The sequence below is a fragment of the Ambystoma mexicanum genome, chromosome 7p, assembly GCF_040938575.1.
Source record: "Ambystoma mexicanum isolate Mex_15411 chromosome 7p, UKY_AmexF1_1, whole genome shotgun sequence".
Lineage (NCBI taxonomy): Eukaryota > Metazoa > Chordata > Amphibia > Caudata > Ambystomatidae > Ambystoma > Ambystoma mexicanum.
Window position 1 is genome coordinate 775,602,209 of NC_090939.1, and position 27,697 is coordinate 775,629,905.

The 27,697-nt window shown below is 45.7% G+C and overlaps 1 protein-coding gene and 1 long non-coding RNA gene across 2 annotated transcripts in view; one reads left to right on the plus strand and one right to left on the minus strand.

Annotated features, from left to right (window-relative positions):
* Positions 1 to 25,642, plus strand: part of LOC138526310 (uncharacterized) — a 93,188-nt gene extending 67,546 nt beyond the window's left edge. The window contains exon 3 of the long non-coding RNA XR_011283550.1: positions 25,266 to 25,642. This is a non-coding gene — a long non-coding RNA (uncharacterized lncRNA). The remainder of the gene's footprint in view (positions 1 to 25,265) is intronic.
* ECRG4 (ECRG4 augurin precursor) overlaps positions 1 to 27,143 on the minus strand; it is a 48,246-nt gene extending 21,103 nt beyond the window's left edge. Inside the window, exon 1 of the mRNA XM_069636901.1 lies at positions 26,735 to 27,143. Coding sequence (XP_069493002.1) covers positions 26,735 to 26,846 — 112 coding nt within the window. The 5' untranslated portion in view covers positions 26,847 to 27,143. The remainder of the gene's footprint in view (positions 1 to 26,734) is intronic.
* Between the last annotated feature and the right edge of the window lie 554 nt (positions 27,144 to 27,697).

The following is a 27,697-nucleotide window of genomic DNA, read 5'->3' on the forward strand; positions in this document are numbered from 1 at the left end:
AAGTCTAATTCTGTGATATCACTGATGTCACTATTTATGCAATTTAGGGGGGCCCACCCGTCTTTTGCCGCCCGGGGCCCTAACCACTTCCAAGCGCTAGAAACTATTTTGTTCTCTTCTGCACTTTCCTTCAATACATAATTGTATATGACACTTTTGCTTGCAGCCGACCGTGATCTTCTCTATTCTGGTTTTAAAACTCTCGACGCCCTCCTAATGCAAACTGAAAGTACTCAGAAATAGTAAAACATGCTACTATCTTGGGCCCTCTTCCTCCCCCATGCATGTGTCTGACTACAACCAAATATGCCTGGTGCCCCCTTCCCAGACAGTAAAGGTTAGAGTAAATGCTTGAGGCTTTGCCCCTTTAAGCGGAGATAAGTCCCTGCTAAGGGCACGTGCATTATCACGTGTCTGTGCACCATGTGATGTACTTAATAAAAGGCACAAGTGGTTTCCTGCTTGTTAGTCAACTCCACCAGATGATTCCTGCCTGCTGTGTTGTGTGCCCCACGATGCGCCTGTGTGACCTACCAGGCAGAGTCCATCATAAAGGCAGATCCCCAACGTGGCAACTCTGCTCCTGTCTCTGTGTCCTATATTGCAGAACGCCTGCGTGGCAACTGTGTGTATGGCCTGGGTGCCCCCAGGCCATGATCCAGTCCCGTGCCAACTGTAGTGGCCCGCCTCTGGCCACCGGGGCGGGCCACAGACAGTATCGGGAGCACCTGATAAGTCACCGGCACACTGCGATCAAGCAGCGGGTTGCCGGCAGGAAGCCTCCTGCTCCGTCCCGATCACCGGAACAGTTATCACAAGGTTGGGGATCCCCCAGCTTCAGCAGCCTTGGCACTGGGGGCACCCAGGCCAGGGCTGCATGAACAGGCCGCGACCACGCGGCGGTACACACAAAGAACTGACACAGACACAAGTTGCCGCTTCCTGGGGCTCTGCTACACTGACGTTCCAGCAGAGCCCCTTTTATTAGAGGAGCGTCATGACAATGTCATGACGCTTCCTGCACAAAACACTAGCACACACACATGAACATTGGGCCTCCCATAACAACCACGATTGTCCCGTACGTCTGTGTGACCAAGGTTGATCCCGGTTGCTGGAAGAGTCCGCTGGGTGCCCCCAGCACAGACACGAGCTTGTCCCTGGGCCAGCCTGCAACGGCCCTGTGAAGTTAGTGTGCTCGGTGCCCCTAGTGACTGTCCGAATGGCATGTGTGACCGCAGGGCCAGTCACATCTGTTTTCTGCTGGGTTAGGCACCCATTGTGGCTGCCTCTCTTTTTGCATCCTTTTTCCATCCTGGTCATAAGGCGATGCATTTATGCTAGCTTGCGCAGTCTGGACTTGGGCTGTAGACTAGGAAGCACCAGGAGGCAGTTGGTACAGTGCTAGCAACCAAACAATCTAGAGGCACACTAAGTGCCACTTTGCGCACCGAACGTCGCAACCCACAGTGCCTGCTTATGGTTGGAGAATATATTCTTTTATTTTTCCAGCAGAAGCGGAACGCTTAAATGCTGTATTGGCTGTATGCTAAGTTGTTTGGATTCGAATAAATCCAGTCAAATAAATTCGGCCACATCTGTCACAACAGGCTGAACACCATCATGTGCAGGCAAAAAGAGGCCCCAAGGGACACCAGTCTATGGCGAAATCTCCCACCTTTCTGCCAAGCCAGTCCAGTACTGGTCGTGCTGAGAAGACAGGATCTCTGACTGATGCAATGCCCCAAATGTTCTACCAGGTGCGTAAAGAAATAAAACACTGTCCTGACAGTTTTGCAGTCCTCTCCAGCTGTCGGATCCAAGGTAGAGAGGCACCTGTACCCCCGAGGGTCTACTGGTTCTGACACGTGTGGCAGTGTTATCACTGTTCCGCCTTAAAAGAAAGTAAGTGACTGGATTCCTCACATCTCCCCGCCCCATCACGGCAAGGAGACACTCTGAGGTAAATTATACTGCAAATCAAGTGAGTAAAGAAAAATAAACTGCTAGACCCTGCTCTTCCTATGGGAAAGTCTGCTGTGTTACTTCCTCTGTACATGATTTTCAAACTAATGGCCCCAGCCGGCTCTTGGTGACCCATTGGGTGCTTTGTTTGCCCTATCGCTTCCATCCTGTCTGGGTTCTGTCTGTAACCCAAAATATATAACTGCAAAGAAAGCCTCGGAGGACTTGATAGGATCCCAGGCCTCAGCAAGGCGAGCATATCTTTCTGCTAAAGGAAAGACCACTTGCGAGAGTAGCAGCCCATCCTCACTGGCTCCTGTGATTCAAAGCACTGCCAGAGGGACACTCAGCTAAGAGCTCAAACCTTTCTCCCATTTCACCCTCTGAGGGAACCTTCCAGCCAACTGTGCCACAACTACACCGACCTCTCGCCTGCAGCCCGAATCCAGCCATCCAGTACAGTTGCAACAAACCAGCCAGGAGCAGGTAGTGCAGAAGGATGTATAAGCCTGCTTATTCTTTTTTTATATATTTGTTTAGATAAAATGACCAAAAGTGGACCAGGGGAATGTTGTCTGTTCTGAAGACCTGGGAGAGCCAGCGAATACATGAGTAGGGCCAAGTCAGGGCTGAGTCAGATGGCCAGATGGCTCTCAGGCCAAACACGAGTCGAGCCAGGACAATGCCTGCGTAAAACATACAATAGAATATTTTGCCAATCACACACACACACAAACACGTCACAACTAGACCTACTGCTTAGACGTCATGAAGTGCCAAAATCCCAGACAGGGCTCACATCACAGGTTCACAAATTAACCCAGGTGTGCTATACTAGGCAAAATCATTTCAACTCACTACTTAACCAAAATGTTTACAAAAACCAGTGCATGAGCATCCATTCTAAGGAAGGCAGAGACACATACGTCAATCAAAACGTGAAATGGATTGAGAGGGATGCCTGCCCACCAATGAAGACCCTTTAATGCAGGGGCAATTTCAAAATGGTTCATTGTGCACTTACTTCCAATCCAAATAGTGCAATATTGAATATTTCAATAATTTAGTTACGCGTACATACTTAATTTCAATTTAATTACAAACTGTCAACACTTCGGCTTAGAAAGTATGAATACTGATGACATTTACAATATCAATGTATAATATCAATATATAATCTAGTTTACGAGCGAGTAATGCCTGTGGTTTAAATATTTATTTATTTATTATTACATTTGTATTGCTTATCTAACCCGAAGGCAACTGGGCGCATAAGCTTAAGAATATAGTTACAAGTAGCGCATGATTAAGCAGAGTGGTTACATGGTGTATGGCATATGATGTTGGTTTCATGCTAATAAACTTAAGAATTTTGTTACAAGTAATACAGATCATAAATAGTGCATGCTTAAGCATGTAGTTACAAGAATTGCAGGCTTAAGAAGATGTTTACATTTTTGGCAGTCTTAATATCTTAGTTACATATTCAGCAGGCTTAAGAATTTGGTTACAGGTTATGCGGATCACATATAATGCATACTTAAGAATTTAGTTACTGTAGCCGTGGGGCCCGGGTGATACTACTGTTGGCTTTTGTTGCCTACAAGGACGACTTAAGAATGTGATGACTTGGCTAGTAGTGATTAACATGGACTGGTGTAGGTCCTACTAATTTACTTACAGGTGGGGTGAGTGTCACTAGATGTCGTGTGAAAAGCCAAGTGTTCAATTTTTTGCGTAAGGAGAGTAAGGCAGGATCCAACGTTATGGCTAGTGGCAGGGCGTTTCAATAGTTAGGTGGCATGACGGGGAAGCTTGCACACCCTGCTTTTTGTCTTTTGAATCTAGACTTAGTTAGTTGGCCGAGATAGGCAGCGCGTATGGGTTTGCCAGTTTTTTTTTGTTTTGTTATTAGGCAGGAGAGATAACGTGGGGCAGAGTAAGAAAGGCATTTGTGAGCTAGTGTTAGTACTTTGAATGTAATCCTGTCCTTCACTGGTAGCCAGTGGATGTTTCTTCTGAAGGTGGAGATTTGGCTTGATTTCAGAATATAGAGCTGCTCTTATGGCGTTATGCTGCACGATTTGGAGTTTCGTGATATTTTTGGTTGAAGAGCCGGCAAAGATGGCATTGCAGTAATCGATCCTGGAAAGAATTAGAGCTCTGGCCAGGGTAATCCGGTTCGCTTCTGTAAGATATGGTCTACAGGCTGTGATGAGTTTAGCTGTATAAGAGGATGCCGATGTGATAGCATTGACTTGGCGTTATAGGCTAAGAGAGGAGTTGAGATAGACTCCTAGGGTCTTTACCTCTTTAGCAGTTGTTATGATGTTTCCTTCAATATTGAAGGATTGGTATAGTGGAGACAGGTTTTTGAGTTTGGCTTGGCTACCCATGATAAGGATCCCAGTCTTATCGTCATTGAGACACAGCTCATTCAGGGCCATCCATGCTTGGATTGTGAGATATATGGCATTTAAGGCATTCGTGTCAGTGGTATAGTCCCCAGTTATAGGGATTCAATATATTGAACTATACAATTTGCATTTGCATAATCATGTTTCTAATAAAAGAGAAGCTAGGGCATTTTAATATGGTGCTGAATTTTACCTAACCCTGGCGTTTTTCCCATTGTTCTCCAATTTGTTCAGTGCAGTTCACTGAAGGGTCCGTCACCACCTTGATATCATGGGCAGGCATCTTCCCTGCTTTACCATCCACCCCAAACAACATCATGCTTTGCTGTGTTAATTCTCCAAAGAAAAGCAAGGTGCTAAAAAGGTTTTAGGGAGGCCCTGCCAGGAACCCTTTCATGCAGCGGACAAGCCACTGAGGCTGACCTCTGCATTTCAAATGAAGTGCAGCTTCCACCTGTCAGTGATAAGTGGGGTGGGTGTGTGGGACCAGGTCTCTGGCAGAATAACACTCTCTGCTGGGGACAGGACATCTCGATGATGCTGACTGCCCCTATAATAAGCACTGTAAAGATTTTCTTGACAATTTTTATTATTGGCGAGCAGGCAGGACTCAGGCGGGTCTCAGTTCGGCTCTGATGGCACATTGGATTGATACTCGGGCAGAGCTCCAAGAAATAACTTGACCCAAGCTGGCTCGAGCTCTGCCTGCCTCTCCCGCCTCAACTCTTCACTGTACATTTATTTTTGTCTTTGGGGACATGACTGAGCCAAGCCGGTCTTTTTGCTACTTTAGCTGTACTCGAGCCAATGCTGGGATGTTTTGAGTCGATGCGATTCCACTGGCAGTCATTGTCGAGTCAGTTTGATGGTGCTGGCTCCTGTAGAGTAGCCCCTCAGTGCTCACACCAGAAAAAAATACAACCCACTAGGGAAAAAGCCCATCACACCTCTTGCAAGGAGAACAAGGTTTATTCTCACAAAAATACAAGTACGGGCCAGCAAAGAAATCTGCTGCCATAAAACACTCTGATAAAAACAGCATAAGCCATGGTTTTTAAGGATAAAGTAGGACGAGTATAACTCAACCCAATGTGCTCCTTAGCTAGCAAATCAAATTGAAACAAGCACATGTAATGAATGGATCAAAGTACCAGCAATGTTCCAAATCCCTGGTTGTAAATAAATACACAACAAGGGAAATGACATCAACAAATCATACTGTTGTTTTATAATCTTCAATACAAAAATGCTCCCGACACGTGTTTGGACCTATGGGAAGTCTTCTTCAGTGCTAATGTTCAATGAAGAGGTGGAGATCTATCTAAGCGCTCATAAACCCGACCTGTCACTGCTTCAGTCAGGCTGTGTCCCCAAACGGCTGGGTTTAAAGAATAACCAACAATTCTATGGCTTCAGTGCTCAATTTCATACACACAGACTTCTGCTGTAACTTGATACTGTGTTTTAGATGCAACAAAATAAAATCCCATTCATCATTTTTCAGCAGCAATCTGCTGTGCATACATTGTCTCTGCTCTATTGACTCAAAATGTAATGTGGCTGGTTCCACATTCCTCCCATAATCGGGTACAGCGTCCCAAAGGCACGAAAAGAATATTCTTAAAAATTGGGAGGTAGACCGGTACAATAAAAGCCCACTCTAGGTTTAAGGATACACAGTGTCACAATTGATGTACATCACATAGGTTAAAAATCCGGGTAGCTGGTTGGTATGACCCTATACACATATAGCCTGCTCCATACAGGGTGCCAGCTTCTTCTGTCCATCTCCTTCCATGTGGGGATCTTCTTCTTTCATCATTATGTACAAAGACACTAATTGGCAATTTGGTTACATAATTAATTATTTCATAGCTCTGCGGTGCACCTGGTACCAAGGACATGAGCAAGGTGGCTACTTTCGAGGTTGTGACACCTTCTCAGAACTATGAGAAACCCTGCTCCTTTCTCAGACACCCTGGCACCTCCACAATCCACAACCTTCCCACCCGCAGTTTAAATGTGTTACCTTCTCTGCTGGCACCTCACAGCACAAATCACATTAACCTCTGATGGAGGCAGACCGTCCTTGCCCTGCTCTCTGATGTTCCTGATCGATTGGCCACTTTAGTTTTATGGCTAGGGGTCTTGACTAGTCAGTGCACTGAAATGTTTGTGCCTTGGCAGTCTTGGCCGCTAGAACTTAGAGATATGGACTGGTGAAGGCCTAAAGCACTCAGCCCCCCTTCTCATGGGATAGCTCTTCAAAGATCTATTACGGCCCTCTCTTGGCCTTGCAGGCACATTCCTTCTGGGTTACAAGCACTAATGATAAGACACAATAAAGAACTGTGTGTGCGAGCAAAGAATGCACGCACACCCTTCTAACCCTTGGGAGGGGGGATGTAAGCGTACTGGCATAGCTATGGCACTAGGCCTCAATTTCAAGATGCCATCTAACTTCTAAAATAGAGTTTCAATGCACAAGTGATACTAATACCAGAATTCACTACATTTCCACTACAATCCAGCTTGTATTGGTCACCTCCTTTCCCCCTTTGTTCTCATAGCTCCCTTATAACATCTCCTTCTACAATCGCCTCATCCTAAATAGCAGAGGGGCCTGGTACTTCCGTTCCTTCTCCCTAACAATCCAAAACAGTTGAGTCACCATTCGATATGGTGAGACGATGTCTTCCCATGGTTTGGGCAGGTGTCGGTCGGCGGCGAGACAATGGCTTCTGCTAGGTCATGTCAGCATTTGAAATGCCAAAATCAATAGCTTCCAGCAGGTCGTGTCGGCACTTGAACAAGTTGCTTCCACAAAGGTTGAGCCTGGGATGATGTCGAGACAAGCCAGTCTGCTTCGAAGTTCATGTAGATTGCCAAAAGCAGCATTGCAGGTCCTGTGGAGGCTTGAAAGTGGCGAGCGTGGTCGATCCGACTAAAAAGCATCTCAAGGCAGCAAAACAGGACAAGGTGAAACCTTCTGTTCTGTACTCCCACTACAGCAACACCTACAGGGAATCCTTCACCTCCAGTGAGCAAGAACCTGGCTCCAGGGCAGCCTGAAGTAAGTCCTTGGTCCAGCAGCAGTCACTGTTGGATGGGGATAGTTAGGGGACGTAGGACATCTCTGCTATGGATGCTTTCTGTCTTCACCTCACTGGCGGAGGACTCTTGAACAGACTGCACTGCCAACAGATGACCAAAAGTGAATCCTGCATCATCTCTTGATGGTCCAAAGATGAATCAAAGAATGAGGAGGTACTGCAATCCTTATAGAGGCTAAATGTCCAATCCAGGTTGTTGTAGCAAGTGCCCTTTGCCTTATGAAATCACAAAATGGATACCTTGTCTACATGAAATGGAGGGAAGAGAAGGAAGAGAGCCCTAACAGAAACCAAGATAGTGGCACCTCTCCTCTCTGTCTACTCGAACACTGCCCTCTTTCCATGCTGGCTCACTTTAAAGGGATGCCAATGGTCAGTACACTGAGGTGAGATTGACTTTATGTCAGTGCTGCCTTTGACGTACCCGTTCCCAGGAGGCCTCCTGTTGGAGGTTAATGTGCCCTGCTGGAAGGTGTTTCTCTTCCTGCATTTGAATCAAACAGGCAGTAGCCTGACCAATGTTTCACATAGCAGTTATGGAGAGAGTCAGGCTAGACACTAATATACACCAGTCTGGTCATAACTGGGCCCTGCACAAAAAGCTGATACTTGTGTGATTTCAAATGTCTGTGGCCGCAAAATTGTGTGCGTTTATCAGACACCATGCTGCAACTGGGCGTGGCTTATGGTTACAGATGAATGTGCCACCAGACTGACTAAGGCATACAATTATTATAATTTAAATTAGAGGTGCAGAAATATCTAGGTTTAAACATTGTGTTCCAGCAGCAGTAAGGAAGGCACATGTGAACTTTGAACCTGCCCTGTGCCACTGCAGCGCAGTGACTGAGGGTGCTCTATGCTGCCTTAGTAAAAGCACACGTATGCACTATCATTTTGGCATGGAGCATTTATGAAAGGGGATTATGATTAGTAGGCCTGTCTTTCAGAAACAGAATTACCCGGCTCGTTTTTTTAAACAAAAATAAAAAATCATGTTGTATACCACCCTCACCAGATGGCATTCTGTTACAACGAATAACCCCGCTGCATGCTTGTATGAAAGGAAGAACTGGCTGTCATCTGCAAATCTTAAATGTAACAATTTTAAAACTGAATTTCTGCCATTCCCTCCCACTGATAACAAACAAACAGGCTTACTTTGGCAAGCTCAGCTGACTAAGGTGGAATTATGGCTTTCCGTGTTACCACAACAAAGGGGGTCATTACGAGGGTGCCTCCAAACCCAGGTCTGGGGTCTCTGGATGGGGATTTACCGGGTCATTCCAACCTTGGAGGACCCGGTAAGTCCCCATTTAGAAAACCATTCCCCATTCCCATTTGAGCCCCCATCGGGCTCAGTGGGAATGGTGAAGGAGCTAATAACAGGCTCGCAAATTGCGGGCCCTTTATTAGCTCCATGGTCCCTGTAAAGACTGGAGGGGGGTGTCTGTACTTCCGCTCTCTATATGGTAGAGGAGAGGCACAGAGGACCCCAGCCAAGATTCTCTAATATTGGTACGTGGTCGAGCAATAAAGGCCTAGCTTCTCAGGAGGTGACGCAAGCTGGTTCTTGAGTACAGTGTAGTCCCCAAGCACCCACAAAGGAATGTCTGCACACTGTATCGGTTAGAACACAGTCTTTATATAATTAATATTCAAGGTTATGTACACTATCACAATAACTCACTTTGTGCTCAGAAAATCAACAATGGTAAATCTTTACAGTTCTACAGTGGTACCACAAATATTATCAGATCTCATTAAAGTGCATCAGCTATACTGTCAAAATGTCACACAGATCAATAAAGAGGAAACCAGCAGTATAGAGAGGAAGGAAAGCAAGACGGTTGAACAATTGGAAGAATACTGGTCGCTACCGTTAAACACAGCTCTGTGTGGAGATCCCCCCACCTGCGCAACCTGTAGAATAAAGGTACAAGCCCAGTCCATATATTGTCCACAATAGACTTCCCAATAGTTCTGCAACCCCAAAGTACCTGGCGTTGTAGCGTTCCTCGGCAGGGAATCGATGGCCCTTCTTGAGTGCCCTCCCTTTAAGGCATGAGTCAGGGGTCGTCGAACGTCCGACGGAGAACAGGGTGAACTATGGCGGTGGAGTGGCAGCTTTGTTCCGAGCGTTGCACATCGACGACGGAGTGTTGGCGTCCTGCAAGGAAGAGGCATGCGGGGCACCTCGGTGACGGTAGTTCTGGACTGCAGAGAGATGTTGAAGAACTATTGCCCAGCAAGGGTGTCGAGTTATCGGCGTCTCTGTGGTCTTTAGGTGGCGGGAAACCCACCAGCGGATGCTCCTCGGCGCGTCGACGGTCGGGCCTTCTCCAGCGGGATAAAGTGGGTGGCGATGCAGACGAGAGCGTCCTTGGCTCAAATTAAGTTCTTAGGCAAACAGGAGCATGGCGGCTCCAGTCGGCGACAGCGGTCGTCGACAGTGGCGGACAACAGTCCGGGCGCTTCTCTTTGGGATTCCGCGGCAGTCCCCGTCTCCAGTCGGCAACCTGTCGTAGGTCTGTCTACCAGGGATCTTTGGCAAAGATTAGCTGGTGCACGATGGTCCCTCGTAGCTCGGGAAGAGGGCACCTTACCAGGTCCTCTCTGGGCCAGTTCTTGGAGACGCAGCAGCTTTCAGATTGTGAAGGAGAGCAACAGCAATTCTTCTCTTCCAGCAGGGCTTCAAGGTTAAGCTTCAGTTTTACTCCAGTTACTCTTTGTAGTGGCTTCTGAACATGAATTCTAGCAGTGAGAGGCCCCCAGATATACTAGTTGATCTCCCATTAATTCTGCTGGGTCACACTCAGGCAACCAATCGGTCAGAAGGGCATTCATGCAGGCAGGCATCCAATCAGGTGCATAGTGCATTCAGGCCATTCACTCCTCTCCAGAAACTCACAACAAGTTATGTGTATTGGGACAAATACCCAACCATTCAACACTCCACACTGCATTCATACCAGTTTCGGGCAGGACTGTCTCAGTCATTGTGTCAAACACCAGATACAAGAAACCCACAACACAGAATGCTTATTCGTCACACACTCCATTCACCCAGGTCCCACCCACAGGGTGTACCCACAACATACAGTCACTGGGAAGGCTCCAGCCAGTCTGGCCTGGACTTCACAACACCACCATATATGGAACTTCCACCTAACAGCCGGTCAGGGAGAAGGGACAGAGTCAGGGCTTCCCAGGACTTTGGGAAAACAAGGTAACAGGCAATAGAAAGCAAGAGGCCATGGGGGCCATCTTGTTTCCTATCAGGAATCAACGGATTCCAATGGCAGGGCCTGGGTATCCCAAAATGGAGGATACTCGGAGCACCTGTCAAATTCAGCATGGAGCTGCCACAAGCCCTCACCCTGCTCTGTGGGCCACACACAGGTGCCCAAAAACATACACTAGGGGCACAGGGTTGTACCCCCACCCATGGGTGCCGTAAGAGTATCCCATGGGTCTGTACACCAAACCAAAAGAGAGAGCTGCACCGCCAGGAGTCCGACATGAACACATGAACTCCTGCGCAGAAAACAACAGAACACACGATAAAAAGCAGTAAAGGACAAGGGTACGGAGGCCCTATCCCTCCGATGCATTTCCAGCATCACAGCCCCTTAACGGGTCCCGTTAAGACAGGCTGGTAAAACCAGCCGGTCCTGGTGGGACCCGCTAAGGGACCTCGTAATAGGGTGGTAGGGGATTAACGGCACCGGCATCCTTACCGGTGCCGTTAACCCCCTACCGCCAGGGTCGGAATTACCCCCAAAGGCTCTTGTATTTTATCTAGATGAGAAATTCACATTAAAAACACATATTGAGAAACAAGCACATGCTGCTAGCTTCAAACATGTTTTCCAAATAATGTATTTGTTATTTTATTGTTTAACTCTCAGGCCTAGGTCGAGAGCAGCGAAGCACTGTACAGAGCATGGGTTGCCTGAGCTTGGGTTGTCATCTTTTAATCGTAGCGCAGTACTGTGAGTTGCAGTCTCTGCATCAGTCTGTTGTTGAAAAATCTGTGTTTTGAGAGATTTACAAAATTGGAGAATTGTGGGGATAATCCCAAGCTGATGTCAGGATCATGTTTCAGAGGGTGGGTGTGTGACCGGAAAAGGATTGCTTGCGAGTGCTCTATTTGCGGATGAGTTGTGATTCGAGCCGGTTGGTTGATTTGCTGTGGGAAGAGCTTGTGCCACCAGATATCGTGATCTTAGCCACCAGGTACGCTGGTGTACTACCTGTGGTTGCTTTAATTAGGCATTTTGTTCTTACTGAACTTTTTTGCACAGTGGTACGGTCTTTAGTCCTTTCTCACATTGACCAGGCCAGTGCAATTCTATTAGGAGTATCCAGCAGCCCCTTAATTCTTCCTTGTATGCAGCCACCTGATTGGTGGCGATGAAGCAGAAGTGTGACCATATTACCCCAATTTTTGATGATCACCACCTGTTACCTTTCGAAGCTCAGATCATTTTTTATGTGGGGTTGTATTGCATTAATGTCTATTGTATTGCATTGTAATAAAGTCACCACCGGCCTGGACTTGATTCAAGGACTTTATTAAGCAGATAAGTATAAACCCCCCAGCTGGGCCAACACCTCCAGGGCAGAGCTGGCAACTGACTTTTCCAAGAACCCAGCCCTCCACATTCCACCCCAGGGTTCGACAGCTGGCACCCAGATGATATCCCTCACATTCCATCCCACTCACACAAGACATTACAACTCATCGCCCCTCTTCTCTTAACACCTCCACCTCCTTACAACCACAATCCTATTATTGTTCCAAACTTGACCATCACATACTCTTACAGCGCTATCCATGAACTTCTCCACCTGTACAGGCTCCGAATATAAGGGATTGACAATCTTCACAATACCTTTCTTAATCCGTACCCAATCTCCACATGCCACCTTCACAACACTCCCATTTCTCTTCTTATTGACCACTTTTAGCCAGCGATTGTTATCACAATCCCCTTTTTTCTTTACGACATCTACCACTCTGTCTCCATAGCTCTTCCCAACCAGGCAGGTATCACCATGGTATTAGCTTTGTATTCTCCTCTCAAGAGCACTTAATCGTGTCGCCACATAAGGTGACATCCGTAACGCATACACCTTCACGGATTCCCACCTTCTTGCCCTTCCCACATACATCAGCTACCTTATCACCTCCATAATACGTCTATTCACTCTTTCCACCCTTCCATTACTTTCCGAATTATACAAAGCCATCCTCTTATGTAGAATTCCACATAAATCAAAATATCTCTGGCACACAGCTCCCACAAAATGGGTTCCATTATCCATCAACAAACTACTAGGTAATCATTCCCTCTCAAACATTTCCTGTAACAATTCAGCAACAACTTCACCTGTAGCTTCTCTGACTACCTTAAATTCAATCCATCTTGAAAACTGATCCTCCAACACAAACACAAACTTACCTCGACCAGAGCCCAAATCAACCTGACCCAACACATCAATGACTAACTCATCCCACACACCATTGGAAATCTCTTTTTTCACCACAGGCTAGCCCTTGGCACTCTCACCCTTCCCATATTCACTGCACTCCACACCTTCACTCAGCCTCCTCTCCACTACACAATGGAAACCAGGCAACCAATATTCACCCTTCAACACAGCCTTAGTACGAGACACACCCAATTGTCCCTCATGCGGCAAATCAATGACCCTATTCCTCAACAACTTGGGAACCACCACACATTCCCATCTATATAACATACCACCAACAACACTCAACTCCTCCCGAACCTCCCAAAATGACCTCTCTTTCTTGGTGAGATTCGCTTTGCCAGGCCACTCCGCCTCCATAAAACCCTCAACACGACTACACACCTCGTCCCTTCTCAAAGCTTCTATCCACTCCTCCTTATCAATGATTCCTTCAAGATTCACAAAAACTAAATTCGTACCACCCTCCTCACCAACCTCATTCTCATAACCACCTAAACTAGATAAATGGTCTGCAAGAACATTCTGCCATCTGCATATGACCTCCATCTTGTAATCTGGTGACCCATCCGGCCACCCTTTCGAGACACTTTACTCAAACCTTCATTCTCAAAAATGCTCTTTAGTGGCTTATGATCCGTCCTTATGACAAACTCTGTGCCTCACACAAAATTTGCAAACTTTTTCACAGCCCAATTCCAAGCCAGAGCCTCCTTCTCTAACACAGGATAGTTTTGCTGTGCCTCTTTTAGCAAACGAGAGCATGAGCTATAATATGTTCACAACCTCTTCCATCCAGTTGGGATAAAACTGCACCAACACCGATATCACTCACATACACTGTCAGAGCACTTTTTCTCCTGGTATCAAAACTGATCAAAACCTTAGCTAAATCATTCTCTTCCTTAATTCATACACACTCCTCTCACATATCTCACTCCATTCAAAAACTGCACCCTTCCTGAACAACTTCCTCATCTCCTTCACTTTTTCCCCAAAATCTCGTACAAACTTTTGATAGAATTCAACCATCCCCAGCAATGAACACACCTAAGCTTGTGTCTTGATCTAGTCACCTTTCTAATGCTACTCACCATCTCACTCTTGGGCTTCACACCTTCTGTAGTTATTGTGTGACCCAAATACTCCATTTGGCCACTAACAAACACACATTTCTCTTTCCTCAAAGTGATACTCCTCTCTTGCAAAATCCTGAGCACCTTGTCAAGGACAACATCATGTAACTTCTCATCTCTCCCTGACACCCAAACATCATCCTGAAAACAGAATACACCACTCATACCTCTGAACAACCTATCCATCATCTTCTGAAACACAGATGACGCTGACACCATGCCGAACTGCATCAACCTGAACTGCAATTTCACCTCATGTGTAATAAACAGAGTATACTTTCTAATCTCCTCATCCAACTCAATCTCATGATATGCCAATATCATATCCGGTTTGAAGAACACTCTCCCATCACTAACCAATGTCAACCTCTCACATATATTAGGTAAAGGAGGTCTTTCCACCACCACACACCCATTGACTTTTCTCAAATCCAGGCACAAACGCAGTTCACCCGAAGCCTTCTTCAACAATACTAACAGGGAAATCCACTGTGTGGAAACTGCCTTGTCTATCACTCATACAATTTCTGCAGTTCCTTCTTGACACCCTGTCTCAAACGCAGTGGAACAGGACGTAATTTTGTGGCAATTGGTTTACAACCTTTCTTCATAAAAATGTTGTGTTTCATTCCCTTCACCTTCCCTATACCGTCCTTGAAAACATTCTTGAATTGCTGACAAACAGATTCCCCAACATGCAACACTTTCTCACTGGCATTGGGATCAAACTTTATTCTCAAATTTTCCTGAGCTCACACCATAAAGGTGCGGCACCCTTCTTTGTGATATACATCTTCGCTTGGGTGCAACTTCTTTTAAAATTAAGCTCTGCTTTAAAGAACCCCAGAAGTTCAATTTTGTCTAAATAATAGCCCCTTGGGGAAATGGTTGCCTTTTCCAAATCTTTCACATGTCCACCCAATTCACACTCAAACACTCTCTGGACATCAAGGATATCTTTGCCCCCGAAACAGCCATGATTGAAACCGGTATCCCATTAACAGACACCATGGCATAGGGATGCACACATTAGTCCTCATCATTCTCCCCTATGACATTAACAGTATTAACAGTGATTGTCTCTTCATGTCGATTGTTGGATGTCCTGACCCACGTTTCAGCTATCATGCTGCAACATTTGGTGCTGTGGGCTTAGAAAATTCAAGATGGCCAAAAAGCCCACATGTGCGCCAAATACCAGGAGAACCACGCAGTTTGTGCACACTGATATGGTTGTCTAACTTGCCACCCACCAGTGCGAGCAGGATGGGCCGGGGTGCCATGAGTGAAATGTGTGCCAATGGAAAAACCGCACTTTAAAATTACCTTTGGTTTCTCTGAATGCCAGCTCAAAATGCCTATTTTCAAACATTACAACACATCCTAAAATCTCACTGAACATCTGAAAATCTGGGAAGATGAAGAGCCCAAAACAATGTTCATAACAAAACTGGCTGAGCTATGCATGTCAGCAGCCTAACTGAAACTGGATTAAAACCACCAAAATCGAAATGTTTAAATTAACTGAGTGACCTACTTTTGAGTGTCATATAGTTTGTAACTGTTAAAATGTCATAGTTTTGAACTTAGAATCAGCATTCTAGCTGCATATGTAAAAATTGTCTTGACTTAAACTGGGGAACAAAAAGTGACATTTTACCTGAAACCTGGCTTAAGGAAACTGGAATTCTGCCAGACAGCTACCCCCGACAGGAGTGGGGGCTTGCCCAACAAATGCATTCCCAGGCCTGTCTGCATTCTGTTGCTCCTGCCAAAAGGAGGTCACACACTCTCTGATTGAATTACCAGGGGATTGCAAGAAACTAAAGAAAGGGCCCAGGCAGATGGTTTATTGGGGTGATCGTAAATGGCTTCCTTTTGAACAAAGCCCTGCCTTGACTCAGGCAGATGGGTTATTGGGGGACCGTAAAATAGCTTCCTCTTGGCAGAAGCTGGGAGGGGCAGGGTCCCTGAGCTTGGCAGAAACTGGATAAACTGGTTTCTACACCATGTGACCTGAAAAGACACACCTCTGTTGGCCAGAATATGATTCTAAGAAAGATGTATAACTCACAGTGCAGACTTGTCAAAATTATTTAAATGATACCATAATTCTTGTGATTTTTCTGTGCACGTTTTAAGACGCGTTGGGAATTTGTGTGATGTTCTGGGGCAAAACCCCGCTATTTATTGACACCACAGACTCTGTGTTTAAGCTAGAGACATGGGAATTTACTGGAGTATGCATGGACAGGCCGTGTATATGTGTATAATTTTTAATGAAAAACCAATATTGCAAAACCAGTTAAAAAACACAAAATGTTGCCAGTTCTGAATGCGAGCTCTTAGAAACATCAGAGTTTGAACAGAGTATACCTCATGTGATACGTGATGGGTGCATGTAATTTCAAACCACTGTGTATCTATGAAATATGTCTTTAGGTCAAATATAGATTTGTGTGCAATTTGACAGGGGAGTATCCTTTCTGCAGACCATAAAACAGCATCACCATGACACACATTTCCTTCCCCCAATCAAAGCAGTGCGGAAAGCTTGACCAATGGGCAGTTGAGAGAGGGGCTGGCTAGTGATGCTGCACACACACCCACTTTCAAAAGACATAAAATGAGCCACTGGAAGCTAGAGAGGAGATTCAACTCCATCTGCTGCGGAGCATGCTGACCGACGACTTCACATCCAGAGATCCTACACTTAGACTTCCAAGCTAAACAGAGACTACAGAACTTTGAACCAAGAAGGCCCACTGCAAGCAAAAGTATTTGTCAGCAGGCCCAAAAATCATTTGCAGACTATTCACAGCCGGACCCAGCTTTTGATTCTGGCCTAAAACCATGTGCCAGAAAGATCCAGAAGCAGTGCTGTACCAAGAGAAAGCAGAGCAGTATCCAGAACCAGAGGCCAGAGATCCAGAGTGACCCAGACCGCTGTGAGCAGAACCAGAGAGCTGACCCAGATCACTGTGAAGTGCCGAAACCAGAACCGGAGTCCAGTCCAAAACCTGAACAGATCCGTGGCAAGGCCTATTTCAAAAATATATTGTGAGTACCTAGCAGAACTGTGCAGAACCAATCTCTTAGTTAAAATAATCTAATCCAAACTATTTTAATCTAAGTAGAACTGCCTCCTAACTGTCACTTGTCAATTCTGCAGCCGCATAGCTGTCACTTGTCATTTTCTAACTGCAAGCTGTAACCTGTCGCTTTGAACTTTTAAAATTTCAAATCCGAAAAACAACCTTCACAAAATCGTTCATAACTCCATAACCGTTTGTGCTAGGAACTTGGTTCCTTGCGATTTGGCCCGATTTCTTTACTTGTAAAAAGATGGTTGCTTTTGCCTGAACTGCTAAATTTCGTTTGCCTCTTAAGAACCATCCCTGAATCATTGCTAGAGTGAGCCTGAACTAATATTAACTAGATACCACTCACCCTGAACCTCCTGAAGGGAATTAAAAGCATTTTCAGCATATTTCTCACTGCATTATCACCATATTCAAAGCATTTTGCCTGTGTTTCAAAACTCCTATCTGTTGTATAAGCTGCTGGGGGGGAATTGAACTGAATTCTATTTGATTGCATTCCTAAGAACTGTGTGCTCTCATCTTCATCTCCTTACATTGCATAAAAGGGGGGGGGGGTGAATTGTCCAAGAAAGTGATTACATTGTCTTTTGCTGAAACCCTATCAAGTTATTTTCTGTACTGCATTTTCATTCCACCTTGCATCCATTTGAAACCATAAAGGTATTGTTGCTATCTTATCCATCCTATAACCACTCATCATTGATTATAAAGAAGTGTGCTAGTGCCAGACTATCCATTATTGATTACTGCTCAGATTAAGTGTGATATTCAATTATTAATTTATTATAAAGTGTGATATATATATATATATATATATATATATATATATATATATATATATATATATATATATATATATATATATATTGTTTAAATGCTCAAATAAACCTTTTAACTTGCAAAACAGAACTACTTCTTGGCTCAGTGGGGTCAGGGGGATTCCAAGAGAGGGGTGTTATATAGGGGTAGTCACCCAGAACTCACGGACTGGACATAAAGATATATCAATAAGGGTTTCCATTCAGTATCCCAGATTAGGCATTGTCTTAGCTGTAGTGTTGAATTGAATCCTCTTACACGATCTTGGATGCTTGATCTTCTTCTGTCACGTAAACCACTTATTTAAGTTCTTGCAGTAGCTGGTAAAATCACCTCGCCTCTTGCAACTGGTGCATATTACCTCCAACAGGACAAGATATAGCCCCAGGGGTTGAGGAGCAGCCTAGTACTTCAACTGGAACGATGCCAGCACAATGGGGAAATCGTGTCAGAGAGCTCATGGCTGGGGTCTCTTTGATGTAAGGGAGGCAGGTGGGGAGGGGAAGGTTAGAGGAGCCCAGAAGAGAAGTTACAAGGAGAGGGGTTCCACCATCCTGGAGAATCCTGGGCCAGACACGCTTCCTCTGCCTTCTCCCCACTTCCCGCAGACAAGGCACTATGGGAGCTGACATCAGAAGGCACATCTTTATATAATTGCTTCATGGCCCCCTTACAGGAGGCTGTAAATGGACCAATCCACTGAGGCAACTGTGTATTTAAGGGGGTCTGATCCCTCCCTTGGTTGAATTATTCTTGGACTCTATAATACCTTTCATGGAGGGAGTCAGACCCTCCCTTCAACCGCTTGAGAGGAACACTTGAAGTGATCTTCTGTTGTAAAAGGCCTGCCTGCTGCTTAAATGCTGGCAAGTGCCCCTGGAACCTTCCTGGCTCTGGAGGCAGGAAAAGGATTCACCTTTCCTCAGAGATCCTGGACATGGGCCGCATGGCACTACAGGAATAAAAGAAGCTGTCTTTGGCTCCCTCTGCAATTTTTAACCCCTCTGAGCGCTTGCAAGTTATGCCGTCCAGAACATTGCCGCCTGTCCCAAGCTTCTTCGAACCAAGTGCTGGTGCCACTTGTTGAATTGAAGCAGAATCCCATCACACAATCTTCACCACCCTGAACCCCATTTGATGCACCAGAAATGTCCATGAAGCCCAGCCCAACATTGTTGAGCACCAGTAAGAAGATATTAAGGTATCCATAGTTATGACCGCCCGGCCTTTCTCTATAGGAACTAGTGACAATTATGAGCCCTATGGTTACATTTTTAAGAGACATATACTTAAAACATTACTGCAAAGGAAATTGCCTGCTTACCCCTCTCTTCATACCCACAGTGCGTCTTTTAACCAGAAGTGTGCAATTTCTGTGTATATCATTGCAGATGTGGGCTGTTAATGTTTTTATTAGTCTATCCTTTTAGGTTGAGCAAAGTCTGGCACTTCTATAGATCCTTGATTTGACATGTTTTATTTTAGTAACTGTAATATTGCTTTCAATGCTTCCTTGCTGCCTCACACTCTTTGGCCCATGTTACCATAATAAGGCGAGGAGCCGTGCCATTTATGGTATGCCTTTTTCATATTTATGACGGAGGTAACTACTTGTTTATTAGTAGTATGGGTCTGCGTGAGAGTTTAGAACCCCCTGCTAATCCGTGTAATCCTGCAGAGTAGTTGTCTTTTTGTCACAATCATGTTATGACATTACAACTTGGTCTCCTTTTTCCAGACCAGGTGTTTTGTCTTCAATGACTGCAGTGTCCATGTGTTCATTACTGGGCTGGTGGGTAAAATCTCCAGAAGTGTCTTTGGGTGAAGTCTTGGGTACACTAACTCCCTTAACCTCTTAGTGGCCTGATCCACTGAGTCCTCATCAAACCATTGTACAATAACATGATTCTTCGCTGCCCTTTACTACAGTCGGAAATCTGGTACTGGGATTGCACCCAATTCCTATGACATCTTCAATGGTTCCAGTTGTATACGTTGACTTCTTCTCCAGAGTCCACACACCAACAAAGGTGCAGGTTATTTTGTATACAGACTTAGAAACAATTAAGGCCAGCACCTTTGCTTAAGGGGTAATTACAACTGCTAGATGTCACATTTAGATGATCAAATATTTTGTGAAGTGGGCCCAGAAATTTAGTTAAATTGCCTTTTCAGACCAGACCAGACCAGAACAGAATGAGATGGCTCCTGAGTGCAGAGATAGATGGTGGCCTCTGCTTTTGATGTGCCTTGCATCTGACCATCACATTTACCCCTTTATATGTAACTTCCTCAAATGTAGGGATCAATAGGGTCGAGGTCCATTCTTTCTCACCCACTCCTGGTTATGACTATGGATGCCAGCTGCCTGGGTTGGGGTTTGCACTTCTGGAACCAAATGCATGGCAGTGTTCCTTGGAGGAGGATATTCCCCCAAAATTGGAAGAAATTGGGAGCAATCAAACAAAGTCTCCAGGCAGATCTTGCTCTAAATAAGGATCATTCTTTCTTGATAAATACTGATGCACTACATCAACAAATAGGGGGAATATCGATATGCTCTTTCGGTTTGGACTTTGGGAGGAGTAGCACCTCCTTGCTCTTGCCAACTCCTACTGGAATCCAGTGGCATGGAGGATATTAGTGGGATGTCATGCTTGTATCCAGAATGTCCTAGCACAGATCTGTGATGCTCTGACAGTGCAAGTAATCTGGCTGGTGGATATTGTTCTGCACGCTGATGACCGCCTCTCAATTACTTGAATGAGTGGGCACTCCAGAACTAGAGAAGCACTGCTTCTGCTTGGTCTCCTAAATTGAGGCTTATGCGATAAAAAGTGCTACCCATATTAGAAGGAAATGAATAATGTTCATCATTATGACACACATTTTCATTTTTTTTTCGAGAGTAACGCAAATGAATCATGCTATTTCAGGCTACCAATATTTCTCATGTGCCAAGGATGTTGATCGTGGAACCCAATACAAGCATCGGCTTTGCATTCCTATAAACCAGATAGATCATTCTAGATTTAAGTTTCTAAAAATTCATTTTGGTCAGGCTCTGTTTAAAGATCTGGCTAATATATTGTGCTGCTTGGACATTTCCAAAATGGAAATTCTTTTTGCTAAATCTAAATGACCCAAATCCTGAACGAAACTTAAACCCTTAAAGAATATGGTTATTGATAGAGCAAAGAAAGTATTTACGTTGCATGCAAAATAGAATGTATCCCTCTTATAGTCCCACAAAAGAATAATTTAGGTAACACTTGAAGATTTGAAAGGGGGACCCAAACAAAGAGCAAAATAGGAATGTGTATAAAGATGAACGGATTGAAGATTGTGTATCTGGAGGGAGCACGAAGGCACATGGTGGGGCGGTTTCCGGGAGCTACAATTTTAGTTGATGAAACTATTGTCTTGAGCAGGATCTCCTCAAATTCCAGAAGATTCTCAAGACTTTCCTTTTCACCTCCTCCTTCCCTCCCATCCTCCTTTGCTAAATCCCACAGTGGCTGAGATTGGTGACCAGGGCCCTTATGTGTCCACCTGGGTCCTAGCCTAACCCCCACCCCCAATGGCTTTCAGCCTCTGCCCACCTCTAGAATTTGCAATAGGCGCCCACTGGCCTGTGCTATCACAGGCCTGCACTTATTTATTGGCAGTCGTCCACTCACCAAATGATCTCTGCCGGTCACTTAACAGCCTGCAACTTACTCCCTAGCACTCACCTCATTGCTACTCCTAGCACATACCTCCCGACCACCTTCACCCCCCTCTCTCTGCACTTGCAGGCTCTGAATGCTCACATGGCCTAGTAGGACCGCCTCTCTATAATTCTTATGTTTGCCTTTCTCTCCCCGTTGCCCTGTGGGCGCTTTGAGACACATTTTACTTGATGCATAAGTGCCTTACAAATGCACAATAAATAAATAAATATTGGAGGAATGTGAAGCATGTCGCAGAGCCATGCTTACATTAGGTTTGTTTAACACCTATGATATTAAGAAATCAAGACATATGACATTTCACTGTTTGTATAAATATGAACATGAAATTATCTCTTTATCCAAATTATTATATAATATCGCACAAGAATTTTACATATATGGGATGCAGTGACCAACATTGTCATATTGGGCATTCATTAGCAGCCTGAGTCGCAGCAAATAGCAATAACAAACATAATGAGGTCCAGTTAACGGCAAAATAAGAAACATATTATCAGCAATGACTGGTTCATTAATACGCAGCTGTTTCACCGGACGTCTTACAATAGAAGATAAACAATATGGTCGGACTGACCAGAGTGTGATGGCAGGTGAGCACTGCCCGGGGTGACTGATCAAGGAGTGAGGCAGGATGGCTAGAGAGCAAGGCCTGCCGGGGTAGCATTTCTTAAGAGATGGAGTACTATTACTTCTCTCAGCTTTTCCTCAGCCTCCGGGGATCCCCCTCACCTAGAAGACAGACGCATCATCAGTACCACCGAGCCCTAGGGAGTTGTGGAGGGCAAGTAGTCAGTGGGGAAAACATGCGTGTCTCCTACTGCCTCTTCCAGGCATTGCCTGCTTCCTCATTCCGGTTACAGGGAAGGGGTAGAGCTGAGGGAGAGCAATAACAGTGCTCTCCTCTTCCACCCCTGGCCAGCGCAAGCGAGAAAAATGCAACACAGCTCATCTGGCAACTGTGCTGCACTTCGTCTTCTGGACACCAGGATTAATGAGGAGCTTGGCGGATTTGGTAAATACCGGATATTTATGGGGAAACCCTTGCAAAGGAATGAGTATGTGGCTATTCGATAGACATTCCTTTAGTGGGTTACATTTGGTGGTGCTACGCGGATGACACTCAACTAATTTTCAGGCTGCCCTCGGCCACCTCCTCCACCTCTCTCATCACTGATTGCCTAACTGCCATTCAAGATTGGTGTGCAGCCAATGATCTTTGTCTGAATGCCAGCAAGACAGAGATCCTCCTCATCGGCACACCATCACCTTCCTTTCCCCTCACTCTCTGGCCAGCCTCCCTTGGCCATCCTCCTATCCCCACCTGCATGGCCAAGAACCTTGGTGTCACCTTTGATTCCACACTCTCCTTCTCCGCCCACATCGCTGATGTATAAAAAAAAGTCTAACTTCCTACTGCACCTCCTCAGAGGTACACTTCCTTTCCTCTCATTCCCCCAGAAGCTCACTGTCTCCCAAGCTCTAGTTCTCTCTAAATTGGACTATTGCAACAGCCTCTTTCTTAATCTACCTACCTCTACTCTCCGTCCTTTGCAACTTATCCAGAACCGGACTGCGAGACTTGTCCTTGGCCTCAAGCCCTGGGATCGTATCTCTCCAGCTCTGAAATCTCTCCATTGGCTCCCAGTGGATGCAAGGATTAAATTCAAAACCCTCTGCATTGTCCACAAGGCGTTCTGGGGCCTGGGTCCAACATACCTTCAGCTATCCCTCCGCAAATACCTCCCTCCTCGAGCACTCTGCTCCTCTACCTCTAACTCCCTCCGGGTCAGTCGTTTCTCAAAGAAACGAGCTGGGGGTAGATCTCTGTCTTCGGCTGGGGCCTCCCTCTGGAACAGCCTCCCTGCCACTCTAAAACTTGAGGAGAGCCATCTCCGGTTCCTGAAGCACCTCAAGACCTTCCTCTTTGCTTCTACCTTTGCACCCCCTCTCCCCTGCTGATTCTACTCTCCCTCGGCACCATGCACCTGGCCATCCTCTTTCCTCCGGGTCCAGGTACCTGCTCCTCTTGCCACCCGCATGCACTGCCTCCGGGCCACCCCTTGCACTGGGGTCTGTATCTGTACCCATACAGCCCCCACCCTCTTTTTTTTTTTGTTCTTCCTGCACTTATCAGACCTACCCAGCCTGCTGCCTTAAACCCAGCACTGCCACTTGTGGCTGCACTCCCTCTGTTTGTTGCCTTTTTATTTATACATTTATTTATTATTATTTATGTTTTTTTCCTCCTTTTTTTTCCTCCTTGCGCCGCACTCTCCTTTTTGTGCCCCCTTCCATGCACTTCTCCCTCTCCCCCTCTTCCATGCACTTGCGCGTTCTCAATGTCACTGGGCCTAGTAAGATCGTTGTTTTTGTTTCTCCTCTGTTCCCCTTCCCTTGCCTTGTCACGCTCTGAAACACGATTTTATGATCGTGGTATGAGCGCAATAGAAATGAAATATCAATATCAAAATACCTGACTATATAATAGCAGTCCTTGGAATATGAGTTAGTACACAGCCTACCCTCGGCAATAGGGCGAGTACCCAATCATTTGATCTCTTTCAACAGGGCGAATACATGGGTACAATACCTGGCGATGATGTGAATACCTGGACACGAAATGGTGACATATGGCAATGGTGTAAATAACTGGTCATTTGATGGCGGCACTTGCCAATTGTGTTAATATCTGCGAATTAGATGCCAATCACTAGCACTGTTGGGCGCCCTTGGGCATTTGATGGCAACTTCTGGCAATGGTACTAGTAACCATGTGTATCATGGCAATCCCTGGCAACGGTGTGAGTACCTGGGCATTTGGTGGTAATCTCAGGCAATGGCGTGACTACCATTCGAATTTGGTGGTAACCCCTCGAAGTGATGTGACTGCATGTCCATTTCATCTGGCATATGTTAGAACAAGGGCATTTGGGGACATAACCTCCCATATGCTGTGAGTACATGCAATGTGATTCAATACTTACCATATGATAAGGGGTTGTCCAAGCTGCCGCAGGGGGTGCTAGAGGGACATCCCACATAGCGGGACAACCCTCTGGCCACCCCCACTCCTCTACAGGGTCTCTCCACCCCTCCTGCAGGAGGGAGTCAGTCCCCAGGGCACGAGATTCCAGCGTGCCCTGGGGACTGTTTATAAGGTGGAGAGGGACTGGAGCCTGGTCTCTTTCCAGTCCCTCCCAAGCCCTGAATACCCACCCTCCATCACCCTTCTTGCCCAGCTTTTTAGCAGTCTCCACCTCGGTGGGATGCCGACTGGGTTGCAGCGGAGTTCTTTAGATACATTGAATTTGTTTCATCAGACTGAGAGGGGTAAATCGGTTAATACAGGGAACCTTAGTAGCAATGTAAAAGTATGACAAACGGTTTCTGTTTTCAGCGGATTTCGAGGTGTAAGTGGTTTAATGATGCTTGCTTATGATTCCTGTATTATGTATTAATCTTTCCATTTCTGTCACAGGCGGAGTTCGGGACAGTCCTAGCCCGGGAGGCGAGTACGCCGCGGCTTGAACCATGGGCAGGTTTCCAAATGGCCGCACTCGAGCCAAAATCGGACGATGGGCACTGAGTCCCTTAGGGATACTTGTGATTCCTCACCTGCAAGATTCAGTGGCCCGAGGAGGAAGTACTCCATGCAGTACAAAGCTGGAGCGTGTGTCCGGTGCCTTGTGGAAGCCATGGGCGGCAAGGGGACACCGAGAACATTCAGCAGTAGAACTTTGCCCTCCTTGTGGGCCACTTTGTAAGTATGGTAATGAACCATGATGCTTTTGGGCTGGGACTGCCCCCTGTGTTGTATGCTCCAATAAATTGCGACCTGTTGTTTCCAAATGTAAACCAATGTCTGTCTTTTGTTAGTAGCTTCGGTTCCAAGGTAGGGGTGGGGGGCCAGTAGGGGCTGACACCGCTATGAATGCCTGACGTATGCAATGAGTATCTGTCCATAGACAGACAAGACAACTATTTCACTGTTCAAACCAAACTGTTGACATTAGCACTGTTTGTTTATATAGCGCTTACTAACAACGTTTTGCAGAGCGTCTAATAGCAGGCGCTATGGTACCCACTCATTAGCACTTATTTTATGGATCTAGAAAACATAAAAGGTGGAGTCACCGCCCCCCGCCCCCCTTCCCCCGCCCCCCTTCCCCCGCTTCCCATTCCCCCTCTCTCGAGTGAACCTGTGGGCTTCACGTTGCCTACAGACGTATTCCGTTGTCAGATTACTGCACTGATATATGCCAGTCGGGTTCCTCGGTGAGTTAGGCGCTCACTTCTGAGATCTGTGTTGAAACTGCCATCAAAGGATCGAATCCGAGCAGCGCCAACTAAGTCTTTCCTCACTTCTAATTTTATTGAATAAGTACACTGTGTGGGTTAATACGACCGTTTTTTAATGTTTATTTAAAGGGCTATGAAAGAGTAAAACCTGCCGGAGCAAGTGGAATAAAAAAAGATAACTACCTGTTAATAGCTGCACAGCCATGTCACGTGCTTTGGATATAAAAGACGGTCATTGAATTATCCTAAGAAAGAATGAAAAGCGGCTTTCCTTTTTTTATGCTGCCTCTTGCGCTTATGTATCACACGCATTTTAGTTAACATTTTCTGGGCTATTGAAAATCAGTATTATTTCTGGCCACCTCTTATTATACCACTATATGGTACCAATTAAATAAGTTGGCAACAGAGGTGACATGTGTACGTTCTACACCACAGCATTTATATCTGCTTTTACGCGCTAATTCATTCCATGTGTCATTTGCAGTGAAAGTACTGGGGTGGTTGTGGTTGGCAGAGTAGGCATTTGTGTAGGGCAGATTTAATCCCCCCAAACTCCCGACTCCACTACCAGCCTGGAGCCTGTCCATCACGTTGTGCATAGCAGATCTATACCTCACACACACATACGCGGGTGTTGTTTCTCACCAGGGCAGAGGCAGATGACGGCCAGGAGCAGAGTCAGAGTCGCCAAGCAGAATCTACGCGGGCACCACCTTTTCAGGGCACTGCCTGGGTCCCGGGGCACACCGCTGCCCATCTTCGGCTGTGGAGAAAGCTGGACTCGATGCACGCCGTTCTGCCAGAAGGAGTGGAATGCCACTTCAGCTCAATTACGCTGAAGCCCGCCCGAGGTCTAGCGGCATACCGATGCAAACACATTAAAAAGCTCTGGCTGGCGGCACCCCAGCTCTTCGTCATGTTTTGCGTGGCAGTTTCAAGCTCTCCTCGGTATTTGCCGTCCACTGTATGTTGTGAAAGAAGCAGTGTTTTTTCGCCCAGCAGGAAGTTTGCAGGCATAAAGCATGCCTGTGTTTGTTTCCACGGAATTCCTCACATTCTGTTAGTATTGGCACCAGCGCACGGATTTTCATGACGGCCAGAGGCATAATTCTTTGCTCGTCTGGCGCTGATTGGTATTTTGGCAGGTCACGTGCCAGTGCCGTCAAAAATGCCTATAGGGGACACTGGACAAAATCAAATGACACCGACATTTGGTGGACGTTTCTTTCCTGTTGTGCACCGGGAATAAAATGAAATAATGTTTTAGTTAATGCATATTTCATTTTTTTAAATGCACAAATACAAGTGACAACCAGAAATACAAGAAGCAAAAAGCATTTCCTTGAAACATACTATTTCGTTTGCATCTTTTAGCTCTTTAGTATTCCAGAAGCAAGATTAATAACTCTTACATACATAACTTTCCCAGACAGTACATCTTCGTTTCCTCAGTGAAGTAGCACATATCATGACCTTCCCGCTTTAATTCTCCCAACATCTTTTTCAGAAAATATCTGCGCATTGATTCGCAATTTACACAATGAAACGCAGGAGTAAAGTATCTTAAGTTGATTCACACTGTGGGGTAAAATATAGCCCGTGAAGGCC